Source organism: Octopus bimaculoides, chromosome 20 (assembly GCF_046866305.1).
Source record: "Octopus bimaculoides isolate indiv1 chromosome 20, ASM4686630v1, whole genome shotgun sequence".
In the NCBI taxonomy this organism is placed as follows: domain Eukaryota; kingdom Metazoa; phylum Mollusca; class Cephalopoda; order Octopoda; family Octopodidae; genus Octopus; species Octopus bimaculoides.
Window position 1 is genome coordinate 14,396,338 of NC_142947.1, and position 20,405 is coordinate 14,416,742.

Sequence of the window (20,405 nt, forward strand, 5' to 3'; positions counted from 1 at the left end):
GATCGAAACAAAAATCAGTAGATGTGTAAGAGACACCAAGGATTCCTTAATTCAAAGAGAAATGACGACTATTCTCTATAAAGTAAGGGATAAATGTCCTTCAAGTTGCAACATTCTTAAAATCAGGTATTGTTGACAGTAATTATAAGAACCTCATTCACGGACGAAACTCCAACTCCTCCTTTAATATCAGAGACTAATTTCTGTCGCGTCTGTACTGGTAGAGGTATTGGTAGCAGTGTCAAGCTATGGAAACAATCCAATCAGTTCGTGGTCTTGTCTGAAGATTGAACCACTAATTTCGTCTTTCTTCGTTCGGGACATTTTCCCGAACTTTGTTGTTAGTTTCTAAGTCCCGCCTACTGTGTTATGAAAATGTTAAATAGTTTGCGTGTAACAGCATTAGACGAGCCAGGTGCATTTTATTAACTCTACACTCACCTGAAGACTGGTCAACAGTAAAAAGAGAAGTTGCCAAAATAACTATATCAGTTTTCTACTCGTCGTAAGGGCTTCGATATTTGCATATGTATGAATATTTTAAAGAAAACAGCATATGAAACTAATAAAATCGCAGGCGCATGCTTCAGAGTTTGTTTATAGCTCGAAAGAATTGAATTTGAACATTGTAATATTTCAGACCCTTCATAAACTGATGTATTTTTAAGCGGAAAAGATGAGTATGAATATATTACAATAACTGTAAAATTAAGCATTAGAAAATATTTCATTATTATCTGAAAGTCAAGACTGAAGAACTTCACAAATATTTTATTAATTTAAACAAAACAACACAATGTTTAATGTTCGGGTGGTGAATACGTCTGTTGATATACAGAGAAACCAAAGTTAATATTAATATATATTTATAAATATATGTATATATTAGCGTGTCAGTTGTTCAAGAGATCTTATAGAATTTATGAGAGCCTTATGAATGATTAATAAAAAAATCATATTTCTATATGTTGTAATAAATATGAAAGTTGTTTCAATTCAGTAGAGAATGTTAAGGTCAGTAAATTTTGGCGGGGAATACCATCAATCTGATTGGTCAATATTAGGTCCTGATCGAGGATGTGTAAATTTCATCAACATTTATCCGAAAAGTTTCTAATATGTTGATCGAATGTTAAAAAAAAAACCAAAGACTTGATAATTGATTCTCGAAGTATTTTAAAATGATTGCTTATGTAAAAATAATTATTATTGATGAGATCGTAGATCTTTAACTCGGAAGGTGTGTACTGTTGACGGAGCCATCTTTCCAGGCCTCGATGTTAGCAGGTTTATAGTAATGGCGCGGCCACGGTTTCCAGGGCGTCCTGGCTGTAGATACGAGCGAATATCTGTTCGCTATGGCGAAGAAGAGTTCAGAACGCAAATAGATCCAAACTTAGGATTGGTACGAAGCTTTTATTGTGGATTGAAACTATTCCGGGAACTCGTTGGCGAATCAGACGAGGTAATATTTATCATATCTTCTAATTCTTACCAAAATGGCTGCCATCGTACAGTGTATCAGCCAAATTTGTGCTAAAATCTGCGAAATATTCTCCTTTCGACCCGTAAAACTCTAAAATACATAAATGCCGGTGTTCCTACTTATCTCATCTTTTGTTTAACGTTGTTAATTGAGTGGAAAATGGCTTTAAGGTTACAGTGAATCTAAATCTAAATCTGACTTTAAAGCACTACACTGACAAGATGGCGGCTTATTCGCTTTGGTTATTTTAGTTTATTGTGAATTAGGCTAATTGAAGTTTTTGTGTTGTTTTCATATAGCTGGATGACTATTATTTATATTTTTTGTTTTCGAATAAGTATAATGCTTTTATCAAATTATCTTAAAAGTGGTTATTTCGAATGTTTTTGTAGAATCGTTCACCATCACGGTGGTGCTCCAGCATGACCGCAGCCACTTAGCTGAAACCCATAAATAAATAAATCACCACCACTTTTTCCTTTTTTTACTTAACTAATCTGTGTAGCGATACAATGCACGTATCTATTTTTATATTTCTAATATTTTATATACCTATATCCATCACACCCCATAATCATATCTCGTACCCTATTTTCATCTTTGCATGATTTTATGATACTATTAATTTTTTTTTTTTATTTTGTCTTCATTCTTCGTTGTTGCATATCTTTTTTTAATTTTTTTTTTTTGAAAAAAAGCCCTTATTTTTTTCTTCTTTAATTGAAGTTGAAAAATAAAAGAAAGGGGGGAGCACTGCGGTGCTGTGCTAGTTGCTGTGTGTGCAGCAGTAGTAGCAGCAGCAGCAAGCCTATGGTTGTCCAGTTCGGTTTGCATGTGTTGACGTGTGTTTTGTTAAATGTAGTAGTATGGATGTTGTCAGCTTTATCTTTTGCTACTGCACGCACCAGTTTCAATCTGAAAACCATTGGTGGCGTTGTCCCCCCCCCCTCCTCTGCCTACCTTTCCTTCATCCATATATCCTCCCCCCACCTCTCTTTCCTTCATCCATATACTCTCCCCCCCTACCTCTCTCAGTCTGGCTGCACTCTGATCTCGCACTTGCCATAACACAATGCTTTCTTCTTCTTCAAGCCCCTTCTCTGATATATATATATATATATATATATATACTTATCATTTTCCCTTCCTTAATTTTTATTTGTTTGTTTCTCCTCCCCCCCATATAACACTCTTTGATATAAATCAATAACACGATCGCTGCTACTCCCCCCCCCCTTTTTTTTCTTTACCATTTTTTTCTTTTTCTTTCTATCTCTCTCTCTTAGATTTATAAAGCTCACCGTGTGGGCGTTGTGCTGCTGAATCTCATTAGTAGCTACGGCTGCTACGAATACCACTACTACTGCCGCTGCATTAACAACCACCACCATCACTACTACTACTACCACTACTGCTATCATCATAATCGCTATTATTGCTGCTGTTTTTTAAATTTTTTTCCCAATAATATTAATTTTATTTCTATTATGATATTCTTTCCTCCTCTCCCTATTTTTTTTCTTTTCTTTTTGCTCTTTGGCAATTTGTTTTGATTATTATTTTATTTCAGTCCGTGATCTGCAACAGTCGCCATCTTGAGGTTCAAAGTTGATTAAAAGTCTTTAGTATCTTCTATCGCGGGGAGGGGTGGTGGTGGTGTAAGGGGCTATTGTTGTATGTATGAGTGAATGTGTTTGCGCGCGTGTCCGTCTGTATGTATTTATGTATGCGTGCGTGCGTGTATTTGTATATGTGCATGCATATAATATATATATATATATATATATATATATATATATATATATATATGCATGCTACCGAGATATCAAACATTAAAATGAGTCTATTGTGAACACCGATTTCGTATCTGTTGATTTTAGAGAATTTTTGCCCCCCGATCTTTTGTAATAATGCTACTTATTTATATTCATTAGTCTTTAATTTTGATAAGTATTTTCGCGATTATATATCCCTGTAGTATTTTATTGAGTCCTTTATTAGGTCTAAGTGTATGTTACTTCCTCATGTTTCTTTTATTTGTAAAATCTTTTTCTATTAATGATAGTTGTGCCCTCTTGAAATGCTTTGAAATAGCTTAGCCAATCTCACTATCAGTCAACTTTTGTTCAATTAATATTTGCTTTTACTATTTTAGTAGCTTTATTATTATTGTTTTTAAAACATTTTTTTTGTTAATAAATAGTGTCATATTTGTCTAAATGTCGGTCTGATATATGTTACGAATCATTCTGATCGTCTTTTTTAATCTTTCATAGTTACTCGTATAATCGTTAAACTATTTAACTTATTGTTTTTGTTAGAGTACATCTTCAATTGAAATGGACGACAATGACAGGACCCGGAAGTAGCTGATCCAACTAACAACCTGATCTTAGTGTCATGTTCATGCATCTAATAATTGCTGATTCTGACTCCCATACATAATCGTGTATGAAAATATACTTTCAAGAAATCTCCTGACAATGTAAGAATTATTATACATACATTTTTGCACACACACACACACCCACTCACACATATATATATATATAAATAATATAACCTACCCTAGATGTAAAAAAGTAGCACTATTAAGTCTAGCTGAAATCATTTTTTTGCTTTCTAATATCTTAAAATTTAAGATCATTGAAAAGAGAGAAGTAGCTTCGTTGTTAGTAATTTCACAAAATGAATGATTTTATGATCTTAAAGTTTATGGTCTTAGAAAATAACAGGCTTGAAGCTGTTGGAGAGGCTCCATAGAATATTTTTTATTTGACGAACATGTGGTCCAAGTAGAGATATTTCAGAAAATCTCTCCTTCAAAATAACAGTGACTGAAGAATATTTAATAAATGACTGTAGTTGACTAAGAATTTTTGTGTCTCAAAGTATTATTGTTGGTTCCACCTTTTATGCTTCCAGGATGAAAATATTTTCTCTCTCGCTCTTTCTTGTCAATAGAAATCATCATCTTCATCATTAGCATTGTTAATACAAAGGTATTAATGATTAGAATAGAATCACAAAATAATGTGGTAATTCAGATCTTGTCTAATGATGATGTATTTCCCATCTGTTGTTACTTTTTTGGTACCGGATCCCTGGGGTTCTGAATTTTGTTTCATTTAAATATCTTATCTTGAAAACTCACAGTTGTTTAAAATAATCTAAAGGAAATTTGTTAGTCCTGATTTTTATCTCTTTTTAGGTGATTTCTGGAATTTTAAGCATTGGTTTTGTTGTGAAGTTTTCTGATTTTGTCTTGCTTGCCTTGGGATAGTAGGAAAAAAAAATGAAATCTTGTTTTGTGTTTTACCAGTTGTGTTTTAAAATCATTTGAAATTGTGTTAAAGTTTTAGGATCGTTTTATCTCCTGTTGTTGAACTTTGGTTTTGAGATTCGAATTCTTACTAAGTTTTAAATCTTTATAAAAGTAATTTTGAAAATTTAAAGAATTTTTGAAAGATGATTTATTTAAGGTAAAGTATTGAAGTTTTCATTTACATTATGCCAAGACATGCATTTGTGTTTAATGTTTTGTTATTTTTAACTAAAGAAGCAACTGCCTTAGTAATTTATTTTATATTTCAGTAACTCCATTTTGACTACATTTTAGAACCGAGGAGTTTTTTTATCTTCTTTAATTTTCACTTGATTATTCTATAATAAATGTTTCTAAAGTTTTTTTTGTTATAATTAAAGCAGTTCGGTTATATTTTATTAATTAGTAAATGATATTTAAATTTTCAATAATTGTAACCTTTAATATCTGTACTACTGATAATTGTACCATTAAATTTTCAGTAGAATATTTAAAATTCATTGAATATGCAAGTAAATCAAAATATAAATTATTTAGAAGAAAAAAAAAAAGCATTACAATTATATAACTTTCAAGAATAATCTCCCTTTGGTGCCTCCCCCCCCCTCTCCCTCTATTTCCCTAAAATCTGAGCTTAAATGAATTAACATGAAATGATTTTTCAAAATCTTTTCTTGCATATTTTATTTGATTCATTATATGACTTCATTCTGGTTATATTTTAGGTTAAACCAAAATATTGCCGAAAAAATTTTTTTTAATTGGTTAGTATCTTGTAAAATCTAATCCTTGCCAGTTAAAACTGCTCTTTTCTACAGCTTTCAGGATTTAACTATTTGCTATATGATGAGAATCTTCCATTGTATTAAGTTAATTACTTAAAAAAAAACAAAAAAACTTTTAATAAATTAAATGGATTTTCACAGAAAAACTTAACAAGTTTCACAATGTGAAAATATTGTAGGCAATGATTGTCTTACAAGTGGTATTGTGTATCAGTTATTTAATACTGGATATTTTTATAAACTGATGACATACACAATATTTCTGCCACTTAGTGTATTAATACTGACTTATTTTTTTGCTTTGTTGGTTAGGAAATATGGCATATATAATGCGATACAGTTATTTTTGTTTATTGAATTGACTTAAATTGTCATATCACTAAAGAAGAATAACTTCTTATCGAATGCCTAAATATTTGTTAAATTTACATATAAATATATTTTTGTACTCTAGAATAATAACGATTATTAATGTTGTAATTTGATATTGTATTGATTTTTAAAAAAAAATTGGAATGGATTCTACTAGTTAAATTGTGTAATTTAATATCATACACATGTAATTTGATTTTACAGATATTAAATGACATAATTTTTCATTTTATTAAGACAGTCTTTTAATGAGAAAAAACATTAACACATTCTGAATTAAGATTTATTAGATATGGGACAAAAAAATCCTTTGCTGGTTAATACAAACTATTTCTTATATTTTTTGGTACAGGTGAAACTGAATTATTTGAAAAAGTCTTTGAGCCTTTATATTTCTTAGAGACCATTGTTTAGATTATTTAAACGTTCATTTGACATTAGCTTCACAAGTTCTTGCATTAACTTAATTTTTATGTAAATTGCTTTGTTTTATATAGGATACATATTACTGCTTTGATACACAAATACCACTTTCCATTTTTTTTTTTCAAATTCCTGTTCAGTTCTTTTTGTCTCTAACTCAAGAACTTATTCTTTCAGTTTTACTGTAATTTATATTAAAAAGAAATTGAAAGTAAATCAAAGCAATAGTTGTAACAAAAAGTATACACATAAAAGTGTTATTTAAAAACCTAGTTTTTGAACTAAATGTATATTTAGTCTTATTTTATTTTTAGATTCTCTAATAATGATTATCAACCATTTCGAATAACATGAAATTTTACTGCAAATTAGTTTGCAAATTTTTACCCATGTTTCACTTAAATACAATATGGATTATATAATGCCTAATTGTACTTTGTCAGTTTCAAGACAATTTCAATAGTAAACTTTGGTATAATACATAAGCTACAAGTGTTAAAATGTTTGAGGTTAGAATGGAATACATATTTAACTTCAACTTCTGATTGTTACCAAAGCTTTACGGTCATGTCATCCAATTCTTGGTGGCTAAAAACAGCGTACTTATTTGACACTAAGTTTTTAACATTCTCATTTTAAGGAGGTCTTGACTTAATGTAAATTTATTATTTGCAATTCACTAATGACAGATTATAAAAGAAAATTAATTATACTAATTTCTATTTGCAGGATGAAGAATTTGAAGGTTTCACATTGCAAGATGTTCGTGCAAGTACAAAAAAATACACAGCTATGCTATCAAATTTCAGAAATGAACAGGACAGTCCAGAAACTTCAAACAATAGTAGTTCAATTCCCTTGGCAAGTTGCCATGGACATGGTGCAAGCAAAACTCGGCGCCAAAGACTTCGTAAAAAGATGGCTTCGGCTGTACCTTGTATAAAAAAAGGAATAAATAATAAATCTTGCTTTCATTCGAGCAGAACTGTACAAAGTGTATATACAGCACCCGAAAAGGTTGCTACAGCAAAGCTCAAAAATATAAAAATCCGGTTGGAACCTGATGGCAAGCAAGCTAAAATTGTTCGTGGTCGTGGACGACCATCTCTTTATGTTCATACTGTAAAAGAAAAGAAACTTGCTAAGTTGTCAGTTGATAACTCAAAGAATATATGTGACTCTTCTCAAAAACACAATGCTTCAGCAGTTTGCAAGACTGTTGCAAGTGGCCATAAATTATCAGTTATTCCTCATTCAAAATCCAAACGTTTGGGAAAACAACTAGCAAAGCAGCTATTACTGAAAGCACGTAAAGGACATGAATCTTTTTCTAAAGATGGCCATGTAGATGTGACTGCTGCTCCTGGTTACCATCGAAAACGCTTTATCCTACCAACTAAAAGTTCCCGTTCTTCTAGAGTCATTAAACCAAATAAACGCTTTTTAGAAGATGACGGTTATCAAATTATGTTTAGTAAATCTCATATAGTAGATTCTCATTCATTGTCATGGTTTTCTGATAATAGTTATCCAGCTGCTGAGGCTAATCTTTTACCATTCGAAGTCGATAACCAGAAGTGGAAAGAAGCATCAGGGAAAGATAGTGGTGAATCTTCACAAAAATCTGCTCCATCGACAGACTGTAGTCGTAGTGTAATTAATCCTACCGCTCGCCGCAAAAGTAACCAGGGGCAAAAACATGTCCAATTAATTTCTGGTAATTCTGGATTACATGCTGAACATTCTACAAAAAAGACTTGGCGTAAAAATTCAAGAAATTTAGCTGTTTCAACAGCTACAAAGACAATTGCATCATCTAACCTTCATCTTGGAAAAGATGTAGGTAAATTTGGAAAAGACAAAACCAATTCAAAAGGATTTATACCTTTTCATTATGCTAGTACTGATCAAACAGCTCCTTTGAAGTCTAGTGAATCTCTCAATTCAGACTTGTCTAAAAAATCTCGTAGGCGGGGTGGTAGTTCAAAAATGGACTCCCTTCCTCTTGCGCCTACATATTCTCAATTAGGATTACATTCAGAATGTACAGATGCGAAAAGGGACTGTAAATCTGGAATATTACACACACCTTTAAATGAAACATCTCTAACTGGTCCAGCTTTATCTGAACAAGATATAAATGAAAGTTCTTCAGTTAGAATCACTGGGATGCTTGGTTCTGGGCTGGAATTAAGAGGTTTGCATACTCCTGGTGAAAAAGGTTACACCTCAACAGAAAGTGGAAAGATAGGACTTTATGATATGCCTCTTATTGTTGAGGGAAAACGACAACGGAAACCAAGTTTACGTATGAGACTTAAACAGTCAGAAGAAATATTTGGTTCCCGAGAAACTAAGCGTGTAGATTTGCGTAAAATTGAAATTGAAGGTGAAGACGAAGAGACTAAAAGGAATCAAGATAGTGATAATTTTAGTCAAGACGATAATGACGAGAAAAATAATTCATTTGGAAACGAGACTAGTGAAATGGAAAACAAACCTAGTCTACCACCAATTGAACAAAGTTTGCCCACCCTCCCAACAAGTCCATTTTGCCCTAAATTAGAACTCTTCAGCCCAACTGGCTGCGGAGGATCATTTGTTAGTCCAAATGAGAAACAAAAAATGGTCGAACCAGTTGAAAAAGATGTTGATGCTACTCGACGAAGTGGAAACAACATATTGCGCAAGGCAAAGTTTCAATTGAATTGGGCAGCATTGAATAGGTCAAAAGCAGCTCTTGCTAGATCTTTGCGTGCTAAGATGCGCCACGAAGAAAGGTTGGAAAAAAAGAAACTCCGTGCACAAGAGCAAAAACTCAAACAAACATCTGCTACAAGTCCTCTTCCTTTATCATCTCTATCGGTTTTAAGTAGAGGCTTGATAGATGTACATGGTAGTCCCAAACAAACAGCAGTAAAAATGGAAGGCCAGTATTCTGATTTTATATTTGTTATTTACTGTGCATTTGAGCAGTGTGATATTGTAACTTCAATAAAATAAAGAATCTATTGTATTTACTCGTGTATAAACCACACTATATTATTCTTGATTTTAACTGAAAGAAACCTGGGTGTGACTTATGCTCAGGACAATGCAAAAACTATGAAGAGAAAAAAAGTTTTGAACTCAGATTTAACTCTAAATAAATTAGAGGTGCGACTTATATACAAGTAAATACAGTAGTTAACTTTTGAAATGCCTGTTGTGTAAGTAATAGTGGGTGTGATGTTCTGCCTGATTTGTTTTTAACCCATCCACTCAATATTTCATGACTATAGAAAGTAGTTTTATATACCAATCTATTTTTTGTTGAGTATCATGTTTAGAAATATATGTGCAGTAACCCCTCATCTATGGTGGGTGTTCAATAGGTGAAAATCTGCGAAGTAGAAACAGTACTGTACTGTATATTTTTTTAATTATTTTTATAATTTGTATATATTTATTTTATTTTTAATGCAAAACAGCACCACACACTCACCTGACTTTCGTTTTCCATACAGTATGTGCGATTCTTTGTTTCCTCATCTACAGTACACTACATAATTTTTAGAAATATATTTTAATTAATGTGTTATACAGTACTGTACTGTGTTTTCATTTATTAATTTTTAGGTGTGAAAATGCTTATTTTACCACAGAAATAATTAAAATCTAAAAGAATATAAATACCTATTAGCTACAGAAACCCGCGATATACTGAAGAGTCCATGATATATAAATTTACATATATTAGCCAGAAAAATCTGCAATGTACTGAGGGCACGATAGGTGAACCATGAAATGGCGAGTGATTACCGTATATTTTGTTTGGAGGTGGGGTATTTTAAGTTTATTGAGGCAATGTGACTTGTAGAAAATACCAGTTCTACTTTTTGGTAAATTTTTAATATCATTACTGGAATAACCATGACATTAAATTTCGCAGTTAACTTGAGAGAAATGAAATTATGTCTAATGTTTCTCAAGATGTCTATTTTTAACTGCAGCTTCACAAATGATAATACACGCATATATATTTACGTTAATGTGATCTTAACTCAAATATACATTTAAAAAATAATCAATCTACTGCTACAATTTGAACAGTCATTTGTAATGCTTGCCATTAATATTTTCTTCATCAGTGAGGTGTAATAAAACTTCTGGCAGAATTAAATGCACTCTACTGTTAAAATTAGCATATACCTTGTGTATATTTATATCTAGTGCTGCTGCTGCTACTCTTGTGTGTAGTAGTAGTAGTAGTAATAGCTGTTTTACTTGACTTGATGAGATCTATAGTGATTTAACCCTTTTGGTACCAACCTGCCTGATACTGCCTCTGGCTCTGTAGTACAAATGTCTTCTTTTCAAAAGTTCTGAATTAAAATCTTCCATCAAACCTTAGTCACAGTTTATGTTCCTAATACTAGCTGAATGATAACTAAGTTATTTTACTAAATTCTTTGTTATAATATTAAAAATTAATTAAAAGAAACACGGAGCATCTCAACAGAAATATGGAAACAAAAGGGTTAATATTTTAGTTTGGTGAAGTTAGTTGGTTCTTTGTTGATTTAAACTTTAATTGTTAAAAAAGATTTTCTTTTCTTAAAGCTCTCACAGTTTTGGCAAATTTTCTGAAACTTTATCTATTAATAAACATTGAACTGCTTATGTTGCATCTAACTTGTCTGTCCAGGGGGCATGGGGAATAGGAAAAAGAGTTAAGTTTGATGAAGGATAATTTTTAATAATTGCAAATTATTAAAATTATTTTAGCAAGTTTGTTTATTAAGAAGAAAATATTCCCCACCCTAACAGTTCTTTGTAAAAGGATCATGCAGGATGATCAAAACGGTTCTTGTAAATGTAGTAGTTGTGGTTTTGTACATTCAGGAGAGCTGAAGTTAATTTAACAAATTAATTATAAATTTGCAATTTTTGAAAAATAAGGTGCAGGCATGATTCCAACCATGAAATCTTGAGTTCTCTCTCACTGTGCAGCACCTTGGACAGTGTTTTCTATTAGTGCCCCAGGCCAACCAAAAGGTCCTTGTAAGTGAATTCATTTGACTGCAACTGAAAGAAACCTATCATTTGTGTGTGTGTATGCACACACACATACATATGAATGTGTGTTTGTACTGTTGTCTCAATGTGGTGATTGTAAATGAGCATCACTGCCATATACAAGCAACATTCATAGTCTTTTGTGGAAAACATGTATTACCTTGTTTGGAAACAGGTGAAGGTTGACAAGAAGAAGGGCATCAAGGTGTAGAAAATCTGCCTCAACAAATTCCATCTGACACCTGCAAGGTTGGGAAAGTGGATGTTAAATGATGAAGCGCTCTCCATTCTGTGATAACAAATAAAGTTTGAAATAGGACCAAATGGTAAATATAGGAAAATTAATGGGAACATTAGGCATTAAACGTACCAATAAGCCTGCAGTTCTTAAATGAATTAGTAGCGATGGAGCAAATCTTGAGACATAACCTGATCTACTATGTTAATAAGCTCAGGATTTATGTCTGGTACTTTTTCTGATAGTCATTTGCTGAATGTTAAGTTATGGACATGTAAACAACAAACAAAAACACACACACACACACTGAGGGAGGGAGAGAGAGACAAACAGAGGCTTTCATACAGTTTCTGTTTGCTAAATTCACTCACAAGGATTTGTTGGCCCGGGGCTGTAATAGATGACATTGCCCGGGGAGCTGTGCTTCGGGACTGAACATGGTTGCAAAGTGAGCTTCTTAACCACATAACCATGTTTATCAGTTTAGATTCTGTTTGAGGTCAGATTTTGTGAAGGCAGTTGATTAGGACTAAATTTAGTTCTAAATCTCACAGTGATTGTTTTCTCAGTGCTTTAAAGTACTTCTACCGATTCTTTATCCATATAATAGAATTCTTTATCTCATAGTGGCATATAAGTTTTTCATTTTCACATGTTTTGCCCTTTTCTGTTTCACCTCTGCCTAGAGCTTCCTGAAGGTTTGTGACTTACCTGATAGGGGTGGGTTATTACTTTTTTACTTGTTTCAGTCATTAGACTGGCCATTCTGGGGCACTGTATTGCAGAGTCTTTAGTTGAATGAATCGACCCCAATCAATCTCTTTTTTTAATTTTTAATCAAACCACTAAGTTATAACGATGTAAACACTTCCAAATTTGTTGTCAAGCAGTGATGAGAGACAAACAAACAAAATCATACTCGTACATACATCTTTCATTTTTTAACTTCTGAAATATTTGGAAAATGTAGTGTTATTTTTGAGCACTGTTTTCATGTCTATATTCATCACATATGTTAATTAAGACTCTAATTATGAAATTTAATTCTGGGTTTAGCTAATATGACTTATATCTGACATGAGCCCCAGGATTCGTAATGCCGAAACTTAACTTGACCCAGTTACCAAAGTGTATAAATGATTAGATCACAATAATTCCTCTAAATGGGATGCCATTCTGTTAGAATTAACTTTCCAGTTAAATGCTGGAACTCATTTACAGCTTAATGGTTTGGAACAATGTGGAATTGAGTATTTTTGCTCAAGAACACAATGTTCCAACTGGCCCAAGAATTGAAAGCCATGCACCTTCACAGCTAATATGCCTGCTACTATAAAAATTGTTTAAATGCAATCTAAATTGTCAAATGTTTTATTCCTAAAAGACAGGATAAGAGCGATGGAATATTTATGTGAAACAAAGGTTTGTGACTTCCAATACAATGCATGTTGACAATGGTAATGGTTTAAGACTTCCTTTGGTCATGAATGACCATGTGATTGCATCTAGAGAGTTATCCTCGAAGGCACAAGTCTGGGCAAGGTTGTTTATGGAAGACCAGCTGTCTTCCATACCAGCCTCCCCTCCCCATGCCACCAATGTTATCCAAGGGAAAGGCAAAAGCCGATACAGCTTGGAACCAGTGACGACACAACTCATTTCTACAGCTGAGTGAACTGGAGCAATGTGAAATAAAATGTCTTGCTCAAGACCACAGCACCACAGCCCAGTCTGAGAATCAAACTCAGTACCTCATGACTGTGAGCCCAATACTCTAACCACTGAGCCATGCACCTTCACATGTTGATAATATGACAATAATGATGAACAAAAACTAAATTGTTTGAAGCGTAGTAATTTATCAAAACAAATGTGTTTGTTGAATCAAATTATGGTATCTTTTAGTGTGAAGTTAGTTGTTTAGAGTTACGATACAGAGCTACTGACAGGATATGCACCATCAGTGTTTCAGTTGATTGCTCATTACCTTCTGAACTCATTGCAAAGTAGAGTTTGTTGATCTTATTACCTCTTACCATATTTTCTGGCTTTCCAGTCAACGTTCAAACATCTTTACTATCTTTCCAAATCCTACTGCATTTCACATGGAATTTTTGATTTTCCAAAGTTGTCTTGGTGTGTATGTTAGCTTAACCTTTTGGTCTGAAAAATTTGATTTATATGCTGGAAAATACAGCAGGGAGGTATCATAAAACCAGTCTTTTATTTCATACACTCTGTTATATATCTGATTATCATTCTGCAAGAAACATTGTATTCTCATAGAGAAAGATGTATATAGTTTGGATAAGTTATCAGTTTTTTTTCTCTTTAGCAGTGTGTAATGTGACTAATACAGAGTTGAAGCTGTTGTTCTTTTAACTTAGATTTCTAGCTGTCCATTTTCTTTATTCACATTTTAACCATAATTTCTGTAATACTTCAAATTGTAATAACGCAATAAATTCCATTACTTGAGCAAGCAGGCCAAACCCGCCTTATTCTAATGGGACTCCACTTTAAAAATCACTTTTTTTTGTAATTTCTGTTTGTTGTGTGCTGTAATATTTTTGAGAAATCGAGGTGGTGAGCTGGCAGAAATGTTAGCATGCTGGCCAAAATGGTTAGTGGCATTTCGTCTGTCTTTATGATGTGAGTTCAAATGCTACCAATGTCAACTCATTTCTTGTGTCAATAAAATAAGGACTAGTTGAGCACTGGGTTGATGTAATCGACTTAGGCTCCCCACCACCCAATAGCTGGTCTTGTGCCAAAATTTGAAACTAATGTTATTATTATTCTTTGTTAAGGCAGTGAGCTGGCAGAATCATTAGCATGCCGGACAAGATGCTTAATGACATTTCGTCCATCTCAGAACGTAGAGTGCAAATTCCCCCGAGGTTGACTTTTGCCTTTCATCCTTTTGGGTTTGATCAAATAAGTACCAGTTGATCACTGGGGTTGTTGTAATCAACTCAACTCCTTACCATGAAATTACTGGCCTTGTGCCAAAATTTGAAACCAATATTATTATTATTCATTGCTTCAGTTATATTAAAAGTGCTACATTTAGTTTGGATAAAGAGCCTTCATAAAAAAGCGGAAAAGCTTTTAGATTTGTACTATAATTGAAATTTTCTTTGTTGGTGTTTCATATTAATTGTTTTATTTTTTGTTGTAGGTAGTGCTGCAAATCCATTAAGTCCTGGTGGAAGTACAGTACCCTTTGAAAATGTAGCATTGTCATCAGTAAGCCAAGATGAAGAAGATTGTTCTTCAGTGAAAGAAGGTGCTTTGAAGAGATCAAGAAAGATGTGTGCTATATGTGGAGACAAGATTGGAGTCTTCCCATTTTTGGGTGTGCCATGTTGCACTGGTTGTCGTAAATTCTACACACTTAATGCTAGAAGGAAAAAAAATCCACACAGTTGTAAGAAATCAGGTAATATTCATGTATTGGAAACTTACTCCCCATTATTTTAATTTTATATTGTATTTGAGGGACAATAGGGTTGCTGCATTTAGAGGTTTGTTATTGGACTGACACAGTTTAACAATGTGCATTAATAAATTACTAAACCATAAAAATTCTGCTTCAGATAGCTTCTGTCTATGCCATACTTGCATGGAAATGCAGATGTTAAATTGATGTATATATGACCAGATTCTGCAAAGCTTCTAAGTCAAAGAAATCTCGCTCGTCAGGTCAACCTAATATTATAATAGAAGACACTTGCTTAAGTTGTGCTGTGGGATTGAACTTAGAACCACTTGATTAGAAAGCCATAATTTTTAATCTTGTGATTGTGAAGTAAAATAAATGCTGACCAACCATATTATAATAGGAAATAGGGTTTTAATGTTGGCTCTGTGTATGAGAAGTTATTTTCTTTAAACTATAATATTAGATTTTAATTAAAAGAGGTTACCTTGCTTTGGAAATTGTGTATATATGTATGATGTTACTTAGTATTTAATTGGTATTTTTTCTTCAGGGAACTGTTCTATAACTCGGTTAACCAAATCTCAGTGCAATGCTTGCCGTTTACGTCGATGTAAAGAGATTTTCCCCAGTGACATTGATGCAGTTACTCTTGCAAGCAGTGAAAAGCAATTATCTGATAATGATTTGGTGTTCTCTCCGGCAAAAAGATCCTCACCCTCAGTGAAAAAAGGAGAGGGAATATCATCTACTGCAGTTAGCTGCGAGGAAGCAGATTTTGTTCAGTTAATGTCACCAAAAAATAAGCAAAATAATCGCAGGAGTAGACGAACAAAAGGTAATTGTTTAAGCAATTAATATTTTTATTATTATTTTTTAGTTCTGCAGCAGTTCCTACCATTACAGTTACTAAACCCTTTGTCGGATGGAGGTGTCTGTTCATCAGATACAACCTGTAATCAACTTTAAGCTGTTCAGCATTTGTTAAAATATTTGCTATTATGCTGTTTGATATTGCTGCTTAAAATTTTCGTATATGAAATTGCTAATATATGATGAGTTTTAAAACTTTTATTCATTTTATAAAATATTTCAACTTGTTTAAAAGTGAACTAGCAAAATTTTACTGTTTATAAACAATAAACTTGTATTAGTTGTTTAGACTTTCAACAACTGGAACAATTATGATCAGATCTTTATAAGGCATAAAAATGTTTCTATTCTTAGATATTTCTGATGAAAAATACTTGAAAGAAGAAGTCATTCATAGTGAAGACAATGTCTGTAATCCGAGTGAATCAAGTTCCACAGCAAATGATACTTCCACCTGCCGGACTCCAACTGGTAACAAGAGCACTACTACCAAGTCTGGAAGTGTTCTGAAACTACGTCGTCGTCGCAAGGTGCGCTGTAAACAATGTGAGGGCTGCCTGGCTGATGACTGCGGTGTCTGTGTGTATTGTCTGTAAGTGGCCAATATTGGATTTTGTCAAGACTTCACCAGCTTGTAAAATTCATTTTTTTTTTTTATCTATTTTTTTTTTAAACAAGAATAAAGTAGATAAATTAAAATTTTTTAGAAGATATAAATATTCCCCTTAATTAATAATGAATGCTGTCTTTCATGTTTTTATGACATTTCTTGTTTGTTTTTTCCCCAAAATCTTAAATGTATGTCTGATTTGTCACATTATTTTATGATTGGTAGAGCATCCTATTGTCGTATTTTAACTCCAGTTGTATTGTAAATCTAATGTTTATGCTCAAACTACCTATGATGAACAACAGATATTGTCAACACTATAAGTTAGAACTTCTGTAAAAATTTATTTTCAATAATTTTATAGCTGTGTAGCCCCCATGCTGTGAGATAGATGAATACATTGGTAATACTTTACAAGCACTAATGAATTGATGTTTGTACTTGAAATTGGGTTTAACCCTGTTTCTTCATTTAACACTGTTTCTCAACCAGTTTTTTCCTGTCTTCTGAGGTGTAAATTGCTGGTGTTTTGTAGAAGGTTAATTAAATTTTCTTTTCAAAGCAGTGACCATTAAATCTTCAATTTTCAAGATATTGCTGTTCAGTATTTTCTCTGATTTATTTTAAAATTGAAGAATATAAACATTCTCTTTGTTTAATTTTTTCTTTTTTTTTGATACTTATATGGGCTTTGTGGTTTTGGAGTTTTCCTAGCAACTACTGTATTTATTGGCTTTTATATAAGATGTACAAGAAACTATTGGATGACTAAAGTGCACCACAGTTTTGTTAGATCTGTTGCTGAACCACTTTTTGTCAATAACCTAAATACTTGCTTTGTGTTTATAAGGTGCTGGCTGATTTTCTGGAAGATTTTTTTGTTGAAAAATGTGCACATTATAAGCTGTCAAATATAGTTTGTGGTTTCAGGTTCAGTTCCACCATATGGCACCTTGGGCAAGTGTATTCTTCTACTATAACCTCTGGTCAACTAAAACCTTGGCGGTGAGATTTGGTAACAGGTACTATGTGGAGGTCCACTAGATGGACTTTGTTTCTTTGAGACATACACTTAATCAGTCACCTGATTTTAACATCACCAACTAGCCCTTGAGTGCACTTAGTGGAGTATAACCCTTTAGCATTCAGATTACTTTGTCAAAAATGTATTGCTTATTTATTTACGTTATTTTGAGTGAATCATGCATTATCTTGTAGCTTTGAGATTTTGATGATGTGATTGTTTATTTTTAGAATGACATTGTAGGATAGGTGTGAGAGGCCAGATCTGGTCCGTTTAAACATGAAACAGGTAGAATATTTGGGCCAGATATGGCCTGTTTAAATGCTAAAGGGTTAAACTGTTGCAAACATTTGCACCAGGTAATTGGGCTGTGAATTACTTTCTCCCTCTTGTCCTAGAGAACTTGAATGGAGTCGGGTGAGGTGAATACTGACTGCCCTTTCTCCCTTCACTAAGCCATGAAAAAATACAGCTTCTAAAAAATATATATTTTCCTTGTTTTGATCAGTGACTTCTATTTATCATTTTTTTATGCTGCAGAAATTGTTTTTTTCTTCTTTATTTTAGCTTTAATTTGTTCTTAAATTTTATATAAAAATAATTTGATAGCTTATTTACAGTGAATAATATTTTTAGTCTGAATATTGTCTGTTACCAGCTTCTGGCTTTCTTTGGTGTCTTGTATTCTGCTTTTGGTTGATTGTGTAATTTTCAAGTTGTTTTAAATAATTTCTTCTGTCTCTTCTTTTTCTATTCAGTTGATTCATCTGCTCTGATGTAAATAGTGGTGGATATTTTTGATAATGATTCATATTCTATAAGAGATATTTTAATCTATTTTTTTTCTTTTTGCTCTTAAGTTTGTAGTGGCTTGTAAAAGGAAATATAAATAAGTGTTTCTAAAATATTGTAATTATCAATATATCTAAAATTTATTTTGAAATCATAAAACTGGATGTTTAAATTTATCTTTTATTTTCACTCAATTTGGAAAACATCATAAAATAATCTCTTTGTATAACTAATATTTAGTCATTTAAATATTAGTTATGTAAGTTATTTTAACTTTTTTTTAAATTACAGTGACAAGCCAAAATATGGTGGCAAAAATGTTATCAAGCAAGCCTGCATGTAAGTTAATTTGTTTTCCCAGAAAACACATCTCTTCTAATTCTTTTTGTTTTCAGAAATATGTCTTATATTAATTGAAAAGTCCTATAGTTGTCATCACTTTAACCTCATTACTTGGGTTTTGGTGTACCCCAGTGAAACGGTGATGCCCCTTTGTCCTATATAAATTTCTATTGTATATATTTTGTAATACATTGGAGCCTGATGCAGCCACTGGCTCTCCAGACCTCAGTCAAACTGTCCAACCCATGCCAGCATGGAAAACAGACATTAAACAATGATGATGAGGATGATGATATTTTGTAATAGATGATGTGTTGGAGCAGCTGTAGTGTGTTTTACTGAATAAAATATTTCTTGTAGACCAACAGTTGATTAAAATGTAATGTTGAAGCCGACTGGAAGGATTTCAACTCTGCCATTAATCAGCAAAATTAATTACTTCTCAGCATGTTACTATCTGTGGTACTCTTATGGCACTGATAGTGATATTACAATAAATTATATTAGGTAAAGACCCTTTTGGTCATGAATGACCATGGGATTGCACCTAGAAAGTTTACTTTCTGAGGCACAAGTCCGGGCAATGTTGTTTATGGAAGACCATTAGTTGCCCATGCATACCAACCTCCCCTCTCTATGCCATTGATGTTGTCCAAGGGAAAGGCAAAGGCCGATACAACTTGGCACCAGTAACTTCACAACTCATTTCTACAGCTGAGTGAACTGGAGCAACGTGAAATAAAGTGTTTTGCTCAAGAATACAACACACAGTCCAGTCCGGGAATTGAACTCACTACCTAATGATTGTGAGCCTGATAGGAATTGAACTCATAACCTTATGGTTGTGAGCCCAATGCTCTAACCACTGAGCCATGCACCTTCACATAAATTGTATTATGATAATAGTAACAGTAATGGTTTCAAATTTTGGTCTTGGTTAGTTATTTTAGGGTATTGGGGTCGGGTTAGTTGCATGATTAAATATTTTATAATTTAAGTTTATGCAATTTTGAAATAACTAAGGATTGAAATTTGAGTTTCATATATATTTGAGAGAATTAGTAAAGTTCATTGATTAGTTGTCATGTTGAATCCATACAACCTCTTGTAAGAATCAACTCAATTTTCTGAATGCTTACCTAGCATTGCATAACAATCGAGCTTGCTGGATTTCTTTTACTATGATAATTTGATTGTAATGGAATCTTGAGAGACCAAAAATAATTTGACTAAACTGAGAAAGCAGATTATTGTGACTTATTTATCAACAACCAGAAAGTATAAAAATACCTATATTCGACTTGATTGGGTTTTAATTGATTTTTAAAATCTTTTCTTCTGTCTTTACGTTCTGAGTTCAAATTCCACTAGGGTTGACTTTACCTTTCATTCTTTCAGGGTCAATAAAATAAGTACTAGTTGAACACAGGTCGATGAAATCGACTTATCCCCTTCCCAAAATTACTGGCCTTGTGTTAAAATTTGAAACCAATATTTTTTTGTCTTTATTGTTCTTAGTTCGTCAGTTATAATTATAACCTCTTCTAGTCTAGTAATTTGCTTTTATGAATTTTTTTTCTCTCTCTATATTGGACTGTTTAGTTAAAAAAATAGATGAGATGCATTTAAAAATAA

General features: G+C 32.7%; 1 protein-coding gene across 4 annotated transcripts in view; it reads left to right on the forward strand.

The window, feature by feature from the left end:
• Nucleotides 1-1,279: 1,279 nt before the first annotated feature.
• LOC106883428 (histone-lysine N-methyltransferase 2A) overlaps nucleotides 1,280-20,405 on the forward strand; it is a 47,541-nt gene continuing 28,415 nt past the window's right edge. The window contains exons 1-8 of one of the 4 annotated variants that reach the window (XM_089338039.1): nucleotides 1,280-1,465; nucleotides 3,808-3,971; nucleotides 5,537-5,575; nucleotides 7,121-9,320; nucleotides 14,869-15,129; nucleotides 15,683-15,967; nucleotides 16,357-16,594; nucleotides 18,720-18,767. In XM_089338039.1, coding sequence (XP_089194165.1) covers nucleotides 7,184-9,320; nucleotides 14,869-15,129; nucleotides 15,683-15,967; nucleotides 16,357-16,594; nucleotides 18,720-18,767 — 2,969 coding nt within the window. In that variant the 5' untranslated portion in view covers nucleotides 1,280-1,465; nucleotides 3,808-3,971; nucleotides 5,537-5,575; nucleotides 7,121-7,183. The remainder of the gene's footprint in view (nucleotides 1,466-3,807; nucleotides 3,972-5,536; nucleotides 5,576-7,120; nucleotides 9,321-14,868; nucleotides 15,130-15,682; nucleotides 15,968-16,356; nucleotides 16,595-18,719; nucleotides 18,768-20,405) is intronic. The other 3 variants (XM_089338037.1, XM_089338038.1, XM_014934425.3) reach the window with 3 other exon arrangements.